The following is a 12,524-nucleotide window of genomic DNA, read 5'->3' on the forward strand; positions in this document are numbered from 1 at the left end:
TGTGGCCTACCCTAGTAAAATCACAGCAAAGTGTTATAAAGCACAGTGAAAGCATGGCAAAGCACAGGCAATCATTGCAAAGCACAGAGAGGTCTGGTAAAGCATAGGCAATCATTGCAAAGCACAGAGAGGTCTGGTAAAGCATAGGCAATCATTGCAAAGCACAGAGAGGTCTGGTAAAGCATAGGCAATCATTGTAAAGCACAGAGAGGTCTGGTAAAGCATAGGGAAGCATTGTAAAGCACAGAGAGGTCTGGTAAAGCATAGGCAATCATTGTAAAGCACAGAGAGGTATGGCAAAGCACAGGCAATCATTGTAAAGCACAGAGAGGTATGGTAAAGCATAGGGAAGCATTGTAAAGCACAGAGAGGTCTGGTAAAGCATAGGGAAGCATTGTAAAGCACAGAGAGGTATGGTAAAGCACAGGGAAGCACTGTAAAGCACAGAGAGGTCTGGTAAAGCATAGGGAAGCATTGTAAAGCACAGAGAGGTCTGGTAAAGCATATGGAAGCATTGTAAAGCACAGAGAGGTGTGGTAAAGCATAGGGAAGCATTGTAAAGCACAGAGAGGTCTGGTAAAGCATAGGGAAGCATTGTAAAGCGCAGAGAGGTCTGGTAAAGCATAGGGAAGCATTGTAAAGCACAGAGAGGTGTGGTAAAGCATAGGGAAGCATTGTAAAGCACAGAGAGGTCTGGTAAAGCACAGGGAAGCATTGTAAAGCACAGAGAGGTCTGGTAAAGCATAGGGAAGCATTGTAAAGCACAGAGAGGTCTGGTAAAGCATAGGGAAGCATTGTAAAGCACAGAGAGGTCTGGTAAAGCATATTAAAAACATGACACACCAGGGTAGACTATGGCGAATGCATTATGTAAACATGGGAAAAACAGCAAAATGACTGCAGTGAACTTTTATAAGGGTGATAAAGATTCCTAATTTCTATAGATTTATTGTATTGGGTAGTCACACAGTGTTAAGAATATTATTCAATATGTAAATGTGCCTATTCTGATTCAAGTTAACCTAGATGGAGACATTTCTGTCTGTGTGTCTGTCTGTGTGTCTGTGTGTCTGTCTGCCTGTCTGTCTGTCACACTCTCCACGTTAAACATCAAAACTTACTTGAATTTTTCGCAAACCTTCTTCAAACCTTTCCCATAGCCTCCTATAGACATTGCGACTTGTATTTTGGCATAATCTGAAAAACTATTGATTTTACATCAAATGCAGGCTGTAGATTTCTGCGGTGCGAAACTAGGATTGTGCGTGCTGTGTTGGTTATCCTATTTTTATCACGGTAACCCGCAGTTAACTTACATAAGGAGGCATATATTCTTTTGAAGAGACGCATACTCAAAGAATGTGCTTGCTGTGTATTCAGAGATTCTTTAGGAACCAGGTTTCCTAAGATTTTGCCTCGGGGCTAAACAAAGCTATTAATGTTGCCAAACTAGTACCAAACACCAACCCAGATTAGCTTCGTGATTCATTTTCAAGTGCTATTCTGTAATATGCCGTCGCATTTTTTTTTGTTTTTTTGAGATATAATGCTGAGTTTTAACAGAAACCCATACCTCTAAGAAAGTGTATCTTCAAAGTTTAAACACTTTTAAACGTCATCTCTGGCAAACGTGCAAGGAGATAGTTTGCAAATACAGTTATATTACATACCACTGCAATACCTTTTTCACGAAGGCTTTGACATCATCATCATCATCATCATCATCATCATCATTATTATTATTATTATTATTATTATTATTATTATTATTATTATTATTATTATTATTATTATTATTATTATTATTATTATTATTATTATTATTATTATTATTATGATGATGAGGCTGTGAGGTCCAGTGGTTAAAGAAAAGGGCTTGTAACCAGGAGGTCCCCGGTTCAAATCCCACCTCAGCCACTGACTCATTGTGTGACCCTGATCAAGTCACTTCACCTCCTTGTGCTCCGTCTTTCGGGTGAGACGTAGTTGTAAGTGACTCTGCAGCTGATGCATAGTTCACACACCCTAGTCTCTGTAAGTCGCCTTGGATAAAGGCGTCTGCTAAATAAATTATTATTAATTTTGTTTTTATTTATATGAATTGTATTTTTCTTCCTTGTTCGTGTACTATCTATCTAAGAATAAGCTATTGTGATTTTTTTTTTTGCTAACCCGGTCATTTCCAAAATCTAAACGCCATCTCAATTTACACAATCCGTTTTGCTGTTTGTGGCGGGCTGACTTTAGGCTAACTCTGAGGGTACAACCCAGCAACAGGTATTAAATAAACCAGTAAAAACGGGAAAAAAAAAATGCCACAGAAACTTGGAGAGAGAAACCTAACCGGTTAGTTGCCGGTTTAGTTGTCTGTTGTTGTTTTATTTCTTTTCTAAGAACTCCTCTTTTTTTTTTGAGTCGCTACCACCTCCGAGCGGAATGAAAACCGGTCCAACAGGTAATCAAATAGGTGGTTGTCACCGTTATTTCTCCACGCATGCGCACTCCGCCCTTTTCCTGCTTTTTTTAATTTCTATCAGTAGCAGGATCCCGGAGCGCCTCATTAGAAACTCTTTTTTCTCTCCGCTAAGCAACTCTGTTAAAGCAAGGGAGTTGGGGTGGTTAGATTAATTGACCGCAAAGCGAAAGCAAGAGGCTTCGCCCTGGTTCGGTAACCGTGTGCTTTTTTTTAAAAAAAGTTGTAAAGTTAGAGAAACGAAAGAAAGTTTTCTCGCTCACCCCTCCCCTCTCACAAGTCAGGTTGGTTCGAGTCTCGCCTCAGATACCTGAGAACCGTAAGGTGTGGACTAGGGAGAAGAAAAAAACGTTACCTTTGCACAATGCCAAGAGCTTTCCTCGTTAAAAAACAATGGGTTTCTGCCGGGACAAGAAACTGGAGCGACCTACCCGATGAACAACGAGGAGAGATTTATATACCAGGTAAGTGCTTCGTTATTATTTACTTATAAAAACGTTTTAATCTCCTGTTTCGACCTTCAGACCCGGGTAGTCGTTTCCTTATGAATGGAGCACACTGGGAAACGGTTTATTGAAACTTAACGCTAAATTGAGTTTTAAAGGGAAAAGTAACTCGACTGTGTCTTTTTTTTTTTCAACAGGTAGATTCTAATCGTCCACCTATATTTTAACTAAAGTTAGCGACGTATGACGTAGATTCTAAGTATTCTGATATTTAAATACGTTGTTTTTTTCTTGATAATTAAGTATTTAGACTGTTTGGTTATTTATCCAAGCGACATACCATTTAAAAAAAACATAAATAAATAAATGTTTGCATGGTTAGTATCGCTATTTAGCTAAAATACTCATTTACTTTTGTTTTTAAAGGTCAAATGTTGAAACTAATAGCAAATAGCGTATCAATGCGGCTGATACACAAACTGTAATGCCAAATTATTTAGATTTATGCTGTTCACGCCAAGTCTTTGAGTCCGCCTTTATCAAAAAAAAACTCGAATGCAAAAAAAAACCACGTCTAATAGCGTGGTAAAATCCTGTTTTCGTTCTTGGTTTTATCGTACCCGGGGTTTGGACTGTAAAATTGCTGGTTAATGTTTACATCAAACTACCTACGCTGGCAAAATAACGGACTCTCCTGAGCCAGATACCGCCTTTAGCAAACATTCACGCAGGTTCTGTTAGTCGATAGCTCGGCTCACACACACACACAATGGTGATTCAGTCCCACGACAATGTTATTTATTGACAGTCCTCTATCAGCGATTAGAATCGGGTATTGTCCGGGAACTGTTCCTGTTAATTCCGTTTTAAAAGCTCCCTCGCTTGGCACACCTACTGCAAACTGACTTGAAAAACAACAACAACAACTTAACAGGTGTTTAACCTCGTTTACAAGATGCACACGTATTTACGACGCCTTTATCAGGTTGAATTATTTATACAGGTACGTGTGTTTAGTTATGGGTTTGACTGTGTGTTTGTGTTGCGGCTTGTAATACAGGTACAAAAAAATCAAATTGTAAGAGAAAATGTACATTATTATTATTATTATTATTATTATTATTATTATTATTATTAATATTAATAATAATAATAATAATAATAATAATAATAATAATAATAATAATCATGCATTAATAAAAACATATTCAGATATCAATATCAGTGTGATAAATTCATATTATTATTATTATTATTATTATTATTATTATTATTATTATTATTATTATTATTATTAGGGCAGCAGTGTGGAGTAGTGGTTAGGGCTCTGGACTCTTGACCGGAGGGTTGTGGGTTCAATCCCCAGTGGGGGACACTGCTGTTGTACCCTTGAGCAAGGTACTTTACCTAGATTGCTCCAGTAAAAACCCAACTGTATAAATGGGTAATTGTATGTAAAATAATGTGATATCTGTATAATGTGAAATAATGTATAATGTGATATCTTGTAACAATTGTAAGTCGCCCTGGATAAGGGCGTCTGCTAAGAAATAAATAATAATAATAATAATAATAATAATAATAATAATAATAATAATAATATTAGGCATTTAGAAGATGCTTTTATCCAAAGCGACTTACAGAGACTAGGGGGGGTGAACTCTGCTTCATCAACAACTGCTGCTGCTGCTGCAGAGTCTCTTCCAATAGGAGCTTGTTTGTTTTACATCTCATCCGAAGGACGGAGCACAAGGAGGTGAAGCGACTTGCTCAGGGTCACACACACACACACACACACTGGGAGTCAGTGGCTGAGCTGGGATTTGAACCTCCTGGTATCAAGACCCCTTTTCTTTAACCACTGGATCAGCGAGTCTCTCTTCAGATGTACTCAAGTGCAGTTGTGGTTGCAATCTATTACCATGTTAATGACATTCGCAGAACAATATTAAATAGTTTTCTCATCTGGTGCCCAAACAGCAGAGCGTGTCACGAAACGTTCCTGAACAGCACACCGGCTGGGAAACTGTGTGTGTGAGTGTGTGTGTGTGTGTGTGTGTGTGTGTGTGTGTGTGTGTGTGCGTGTCTCAGTGTATGTACGCAGGTATATCTGACCTTACCTTTTACATAGGCAGTGTTCTGCAATGTTTGAACTTAGGTGTGGAACATTAAAAAATAGCTATAAGAAATCAAAGCCTTTTCCTTTAGCCCTGTAACTTCCATTACAATAGGAAATCAACACTATGTGGGAGTCAATGCAAAATCCTCTAACATTATAAATCAGTGTGTGTGTGTGTGTGTGTGTGTGTAAATATATGCATGTGTCTGCCTGTCCTGTTTTATTTCTTTTATCAGAATGACAATAGCCACCTATTTTCTTTCTGTTAGCAACGGAAAATAATGACATAAAAACCCCAAGCATTGTGCAAGCCTAGAGCTGGCCGTGGAGCTTGCTGTTTGCTGAGGCGTCCTCTGTTCAGCGTGTAGCTGGGTGTTCTTTACACAGAGTAAAGTATAGGTTAGCTGGTGCCGTTTCCATCGTCCCACACAGCCCTCAACGCTGCACGCTTAGCAACAAGCACGTTCAATCAGCTATTTCTATAATCTGCACTCACTGCAAAACTTAATGGTCACTGTCTGCAAAAGGAGCGTTGTGATGTCACGTAAACCCTGCACTCTGATTGGTTGGTCTAATACAGCCCAATATACCCCACTGAAAACCCGCTGCCTTCCACACTGCAGCCCAGCACTCTAACCACTGAGCTCCTCAAACCCGCTGCCTTCCACACTGCAGCCCAGCACTCTAACCACTGAGCTCCTCAAACCCGCTGCCTTCCACACTGCAGCCCAGCACTCTAACCACTGAGCTCCTCAAACCCGCTGCCTTCCACGCTGCAGCCCAGTTCTCTAACCACTGAGCTCCTCAAACCCGCTGCCTTCCACACTGCAGCCCAGCTCTCTAACCACTGAGCTCCTCAAACCCGCTGCCTTCCACACTGCAGCCCAGCTCTCTAACCACTGAGCTCCTCAAACCTGCAGCACAGCACTTTCAATACAGGCTTTATGCATCTGTTTCAATACCAACCTGAATGTTTTTTTGATTTTTTTTAAAACAAACTTGGACAACAGTCTTCAAATGCATTACAGAACTCTGACATGCTGCAAATGTTTCATGAAAATATATCTGTTTTATAAAACTTTTAAGGAATCTATAGATATGTTGTTTTAAAGCGAGGGTTAATGCTAACTGCACAGAACAGCAACAGCGATGTATTTATCACAGTTTATTAATATTCTGAACTTTTTTTTTAAAAAACCACCCAAGCCCTTTGAAAAGTTTTCTCCATAGTAAAAGCATAGCAAAGTGTATTAAAGTATAGCTCAAGCATGGAAGAGAGGTGTTAATGTTAATGTTCAAATTGTTTTATTTTCACTCTGACAATGTTGTCAGTGTTTATGCATCGGGTGCTTTTTCCTGAATATTATGTACCATAAAAAACAGCGTGTCGGCACACAAAGGGTTAACAAGTCCCCCGCCCCCGCCCCCCCCCAAGCAGGACAAACCTGCCTGACAGGGCGGGTTCCATATTCACAGAAAAATGAACACGTCACTGCGTCAACAATGGGGGAAAAAAAAGTTCAACACAGATTTCAAAAGGGGAGGGTGGGGAGGAGCTAAAGTTTACCAGCTACACAAAACTCCCTGCCTCCCTGCCAGCCTCCCTCCCTCCCTCCCTCCCAGTCTCTGCAGCTCAGCGCTGCCCCTATACCAACACAGCCTCGCCTAGTTTTCTGCTCGTCTAGCTGCTTTCAGGAACGCCCCATCTTGGATCCCTAATTCAATCCCACCAGCGCTGATAATCTGCTGAGGGGGAGTTTGGACAGTGCCAGTGAATCATCAGGCCATCCTGGAATTATCACAGAAAAAAAATATCCTAGTCTAGTTTGGTCAAACCAAACCCTTAGATATCAGGGATGGGAATAAGACTCCTGTTGCATAGCAGTTTCACCCATTCCAGGTTTTACTGCTACCAGCTTGATTAGCCACAGTGTATAGGTAACAGCAGCAGTGTGGAGTAGTGGTTAGGGACCTGGACTCTTGATCGGAGGGTCGTGGGTTCAATCCCAGGTGGGGGACACTGCTGCTGTACCCTTGAGCAAGGTACTTTACCTAGATCGCTCCAGTAAAAACCCAACTGTACAAATGGGGAATTGTATGTAAAAATAATGTGATATCTTGTAACAATTGTAAGTCACCCTGGATAAGGGCGTCTGCTAAGAAATAAATAATAATAATAATAATAATAATAATAATAATAATAATAATAATAATAATAATAATAAGTTCAGGTGTGTCTTCTTTTAGTAAACCTGTCTGAGGTTCAGTAAAGAGCTATATATATATATATATACTCTGGTGTCTAACTGCTCTGTGTGTTTCTTTCTCAGTGTCTTTGGGTTTCTCTCACTATGCAATTGAGACGGAGGCCAGTCCTGCCGAAGCTGCCCTGTGTCTCTCCACGCGGCCCCCCAGCGCCGCTCGGGATTCTGGGTACCGAGCCGAGCTGCCTTCCTGCAACGCCAAGGGGGCGGGTCAAAGTTCAGAGGTCAATGACGAACCGCCCACCAAGAAGGACAGCACCTACGTCCGGTCTAAAATCAAGGTGCGGGATTTTAAAACTGTGTTTTTTTCTTCAGGATTTAAACAATGTTTTTTGTTTTGTTTTTTTGGGGGGGGTTCACATACCTGCTACACATTCAGGCATGAAATGAATTCATAGGTTTTACTTCGAGTTTGATTAGCCACTGTGTACCAAGCTCTGGTGTGTCTTATTAAACTCCTAGCAAAACCAGGAATGGATCAGACCGCTATGCAATGGGAGTCTTATTTCCATCCCTGCATATTTAAAAAAAAACATGGCAAGCAATTGCAAACCATGGGAAATGCATCATATAACCACGATAAAAACTGCTAAATGCTCTTTGTAAAGATCTTCCCTCATCTTAAGTCTTAATGCACAGAGACGAAAGCAGATAGAAACAGACTTGATCTCTGGAGAGAAAGAAAAAGAAAACTCCAAAAAGCCACTAATAATAATAATAATTATTATTATTATTATTATTATTATTATTATTATTATTATTATTATTATTATTATTATTTATTTATTTATTTATTTATTTATTTATTAGTAGACGCCCTTATCCAGGGCGACTTACAATTGTTACAAGATATCACATTGAATGTTTCAGGACAAGGTGCAAAGTACAAATCATTGCAAAAGAATCTTATTACCCTGCAATTAAAAACGAGGGTGTTGGAATGCAGTCCTGACGTTCTCTCTCTGTTTGCAGGTGACCACCGGAGAGCTGCCCAAGGACGCCTTTGCCTGTCAGGTGTGTGAGAAGAGCTTCCAGTTCCAGCGCATGCTGAACCGACACATGAAGTGTCACAACAACATGAAGAGGCACCTGTGCACGTTCTGCGGGAAGGGCTTCAACGATACCTTCGACCTGAAGAGGCACGTCCGCACGCACACAGGTGAGGGCTCCGCGGCACTGAGAGGACAGTCAGAGAGCACTTAGAGGCCAGTTGTGAGACCAATTAGAGGCCAGTTAGAAACCAGTTAGAGGCCAGTTAGAAACCAGTTATGTATGAGACCAGTTAGACATCACTTAGAGGCCAGTTATGAGACCAGTTAGAGGCCAGTTAGAGACCAATTAGAAACCAGTTATGAGACCAGTTATGAGGCCAGTTAGAAACCAGTTATGAGACTAGTTAGAGATCACTTAGAGGCCAGTTAGAGACCAGTTAGAGACTAACCTGTATCCTCAATGCTGATCCATGCTCCCCCTGTATTCTCAATGCTGATCCATGCTCCCCCCCCTGTATCCTCAATGCTGATCCATGCTCCCCCCTGTATTCTCAATGCTGATCCATGCTCCCCCCTGTATCCTCAATGCTGATCCATGCTCCCCCCCTGTATCCTCAATGCTGATCCATGCTCCCCCCCTGTATCCTCAATGCTGATCCATGCTCCCCCCCTGTATTCTCAATGCTGATCCATGCTCCCCCCCTGTATCCTCAATGCTGATCCATGCTCCCCCTGTATTCTCAATGCTGATCCATGCTCCCCCTGTATCCTCAATGCTGATCCATGCTCCCCCCCTGTATTCTCAATGCTGATCCATGCTCCCCCCTGTATCCTCAATGCTGATCCATGCTCCCCCCCTGTATCCTCAATGCTGATCCATGCTCCCCCCTGTATCCTCAATGCTGATCCATGCTCCCCCCTGTATCCTCAATGCTGATCCATGCTCCCCCCCTGTATCCTCAATGCTGATCCATGCTCCCCCTGTATCCTCAATGCTGATCCATGCTCCCCCCTGTATTCTCAATGCTGATCCATGCTCCCCCCCCTGTATTCTCAAGGCTGATCCATGCTCCCCCCCTGTATTCTCAATGCTGATCCATGCTCCCCCCTGTATCCTCAATGCTGATCCATGCTCCCCCCTGTATCCTCAATGCTGATCCATGCTCCCCCCCTGTATTCTCAATGCTGATCCATGCTCCCCCCCTGTATTCTCAATGCTGATCCATGCTCCCCCCCTGTATCCTCAATGCTGATCCATGCTCCCCCCCTGTATTCTCAATGCTGATCCATGCTCCCCCCCTGTATTCTCAATGCTGATCCATGCTCCCCCCACTGTATCCTCAATGCTGATCCATGCTCCCCCCTGTATCCTCAATGCTGATCCATGCTCCCCCCTGTATCCTCAATGCCAATCCATGCCCCACCTGTATCCTCAATGCTGATCCATGCTCCCCCCTGTATTCTCAATGCTGTTCCCTGCTCCCCCCCCAGGCGTGCGCCCCTACAAGTGCAGCCTGTGTGAGAAGGCCTTCACCCAGCGCTGCTCCCTGGAGTCCCACATGAAGAAGATCCACGCTGTCATGCAGCTGTACGCTTACAAGGAGCGTCGCAACAAACTGTACGTGTGCGAGGAGTGCGGCTACACCGCGGACAGCCAGGAGTCACAGCTCACCCACCTCCGAGAGAGGCACCCCCAGTCCCACCTCCTCCAGCGCAAAAATCCACGGAAACTCACAGCCGGGCTGTGCGAGGAGGGCCCGTGAGGGGTCACCACCAGGGCCCAGCTTCGAGCCTTTAAAGCTGTGCGTGTGTGCGTGTGTGTGTGTGTGTGTGTGTGTGTGTGTGTGTGTGTGTGTGTGACCCTGAGCAAGTCACTTCACCTCCTTGTGCTCCGTCCTTCGGATGAGACGTCAAACAAACGAGCTCCTATTGGAAGTGACTCTGCAGCAGCAGCAGCTGTTGATGAAGCATAGTTCACCCCCCCTAGTCTCTGTAAGTCGCTTTGGATAAAAGCGTCTGCTAAATGACTCAATAATGTTGTTGATTACTTCCACTACGGTGGCTGTGAAGGCTCATACACTACACGTTTTTTTTTGTTTTTTTTTCAAACAGGCGCTTATTATCTTATTGGTCAAAATTGGTAACTCCACTCCTGGTCTTTGCTCCAACCCTGTTCTAAATGGTTACATTCAATGAAACCTCCATCCAGACCCTGAAGTAGTTCATTGTCTCATTTTACCAGCAAAACCTGGAGTGGAGTTATGGACCTCCAGGACCGGGATTGACAGGACACCCCCTGCTTGAAAACTAGTGCGGTTTTCCAATCCCATGAAAACAGCAAAATGAAAGTTAGGCAGAGTTGGGAGGATCTGTTTCTCCAGTGATCCAAGCTACCCTGCCAGGAATTCACTGAAATCCAGAATCACAGTAATCAGATTGAGTTTGGTTTTAACGCGTGCTTGTAGATTTTGTAAATAAGATTCAAAGTTGTATTCGTTGTTGAGGGGGGGGGGGGGGCGTTGTACGTTTACCAAAGGGGACGTTCTTTCTTCGTTTGTTGGTTTTATATGAAATGAATCACGGAGCTCTTTGTAAAATGACCTACCTTTGTTTTTAAAAGCTGTAAGCTCTGAGGGCGAAGGGGCAGAAATTCTTTAGAAACTTTTTTTATTAGGGGGCAATGAATGAAAAAACAACTCTTTATTTTATATATATATATATATAAACCAAGTTTACACTGTACGGTTTTGTCTTACACACACGGCTAAAGTCTCACAAGACAAATCCTACCGGTGTGTGAAGAGACAGGAACGTTTTGTGAATCACTGGCTTGAAGGCAGCCACAGTGTCCACAGGAAACGCTTCCCTTGTACGTTTGTGTATGCTGCGATGGTGAAAGTGCGGTCTGCATGTGTCGCGATACACTGTGGATGAAATGAGCTGCTCGGAGGTGATTATAGAAAAGGGGTTTACATTTTTACTGGTCTGGTTTTTTTTTTCTCTCAGGATCAGATATCTGTTTACAAGCAAAGGAGTCGATTCTCTGAGGTGTGGGAGGGAATTGTCTAATGGAATATCTATTTATATATTTGTATATGTATATTATTATTTTTCTTCTAATAAACTCAAATTTGGTTTATAAAATCGAGTGACTTTTGTTGGTTTGGTTTGAGTCACGATCAAAATGTTTAGGTTGGGGGCTGGGAGGGAGGGAAGCAGTGTGGCTCTAGTGGAGTTGAGGAGGGACTGGGAGGGAGGGAAGCAGTGTGGCTCTAGTGGAGCTGAGGAGGGACTGGGAGGGAGGGAAGCAGTGTGGCTCTAGTGGAGCTGAGGAGGGACTGGGAGGGAGGGAAGCAGTGTGGCTCTAGTGGAGCGGAGGATGGACTGGGAGGGAGGGAGGCAGTGTGGCTCTAGTGGAGCTGAGGAGGGACTGGGAGGGAGGGAGGCAGTGTGGCTCTAGTGGAGCGGAGGAGGGACTGGGAGGGAGGGATGCAGTGTGGCTCTAGTGGAGCGGAGGAGGGACTGGGAGGGAGGGAGGCAGTGTGGCTCTAGTGGAGCGGAGGAGGGACTGGGAGGGAGGGAAGCAGTGTGGCTCTAGTGGAGCGGAGGATGGACTGGGAGGGAGGGATGCAGTGTGGCTCTAGTGGAGCGGAGGAGGGACTGGGAGGGAGGGAAGCAGTGTGGCTCTAGTGGAGCTGAGGAGGGACTGGGAGGGAGGGGAGCAGTGTGGCTCTAGTGGAGCGGAGGAGGGACTGGGAGGGAGGGAAGCAGTGTGGCTCTAGTGGAGCGGAGGAGGGACTGGGAGGGAGGGAAGCAGTGTGGCTCTAGTGGAGCGGAGGATGGACTGGGAGGGAGGGATGCAGTGTGGCTCTAGTGGAGCGGAGGAGGGACTGGGAGGGAGGGAAGCAGTGTGGCTCTAGTGGAGCTGAGGAGGGACTGGGAGGGAGGGGAGCAGTGTGGCTCTAGTGGAGCTGAGGAGGGACTGGGACGGAGGGAAGCAGTGTGGCTCTAGTGGAGCTGAGGAGGGACTGGGAGGGAGGGGAGCAGTGTGGCTCTAGTGGAGCTGAGGAGGGACTGGGACGGAGGGAAGCAGTGTGGCTCTAGTGGAGCTGAGGAGGGACTGGGAGGGAGGGGAGCAGTGTGGCTCTAGTGGAGCTGAGGAGGGACTGGGAGGGAGGGAAGCAGTGTGGCTCTAGTGGTTAGAGCTGAGGAGGGACTGGGAGGGAGGGA

The 12,524-nt window shown here is 44.3% G+C and overlaps 1 protein-coding gene across 1 annotated transcript; it reads left to right on the forward strand.

Annotated features, from left to right (window-relative positions):
- Positions 1–2,478: 2,478 nt before the first annotated feature.
- LOC117967724 (putative transcription factor Ovo-like 1) lies at positions 2,479–11,440 on the forward strand. The gene is made up of 4 exons (XM_034915031.2): positions 2,479–2,937; positions 7,369–7,583; positions 8,275–8,461; positions 9,786–11,440. The coding sequence occupies exons 1-4, from the start codon at positions 2,838–2,840 to the stop codon at positions 10,055–10,057; spliced, it is 774 nt and encodes a 257-aa protein (XP_034770922.2). The 5' UTR covers positions 2,479–2,837; the 3' UTR covers positions 10,058–11,440.
- The last annotated feature ends 1,084 nt before the right edge of the window (positions 11,441–12,524 follow it).

The sequence above is a fragment of the Acipenser ruthenus genome, chromosome 51 (assembly GCF_902713425.1).
Source record: "Acipenser ruthenus chromosome 51, fAciRut3.2 maternal haplotype, whole genome shotgun sequence".
NCBI classification, from domain to species: domain Eukaryota; kingdom Metazoa; phylum Chordata; class Actinopteri; order Acipenseriformes; family Acipenseridae; genus Acipenser; species Acipenser ruthenus.

Coding starts and splice junctions, on each gene's coding strand:
- LOC117967724 (XM_034915031.2), top strand. CDS start 2,838: ATGCCAAGAGCTTTCCTCGTTAAAAAACAATGGGTTTCTGCCGGGACA. Junction 2,938..7,368: donor AGGAGAGATTTATATACCAG/GTAAGTGCTTCG, acceptor TTTCTTTCTCAG/TGTCTTTGGGTTTCTCTCAC. Junction 8,462..9,785: donor GCACGTCCGCACGCACACAG/GTGAGGGCTCCG, acceptor CTCCCCCCCCAG/GCGTGCGCCCCTACAAGTGC.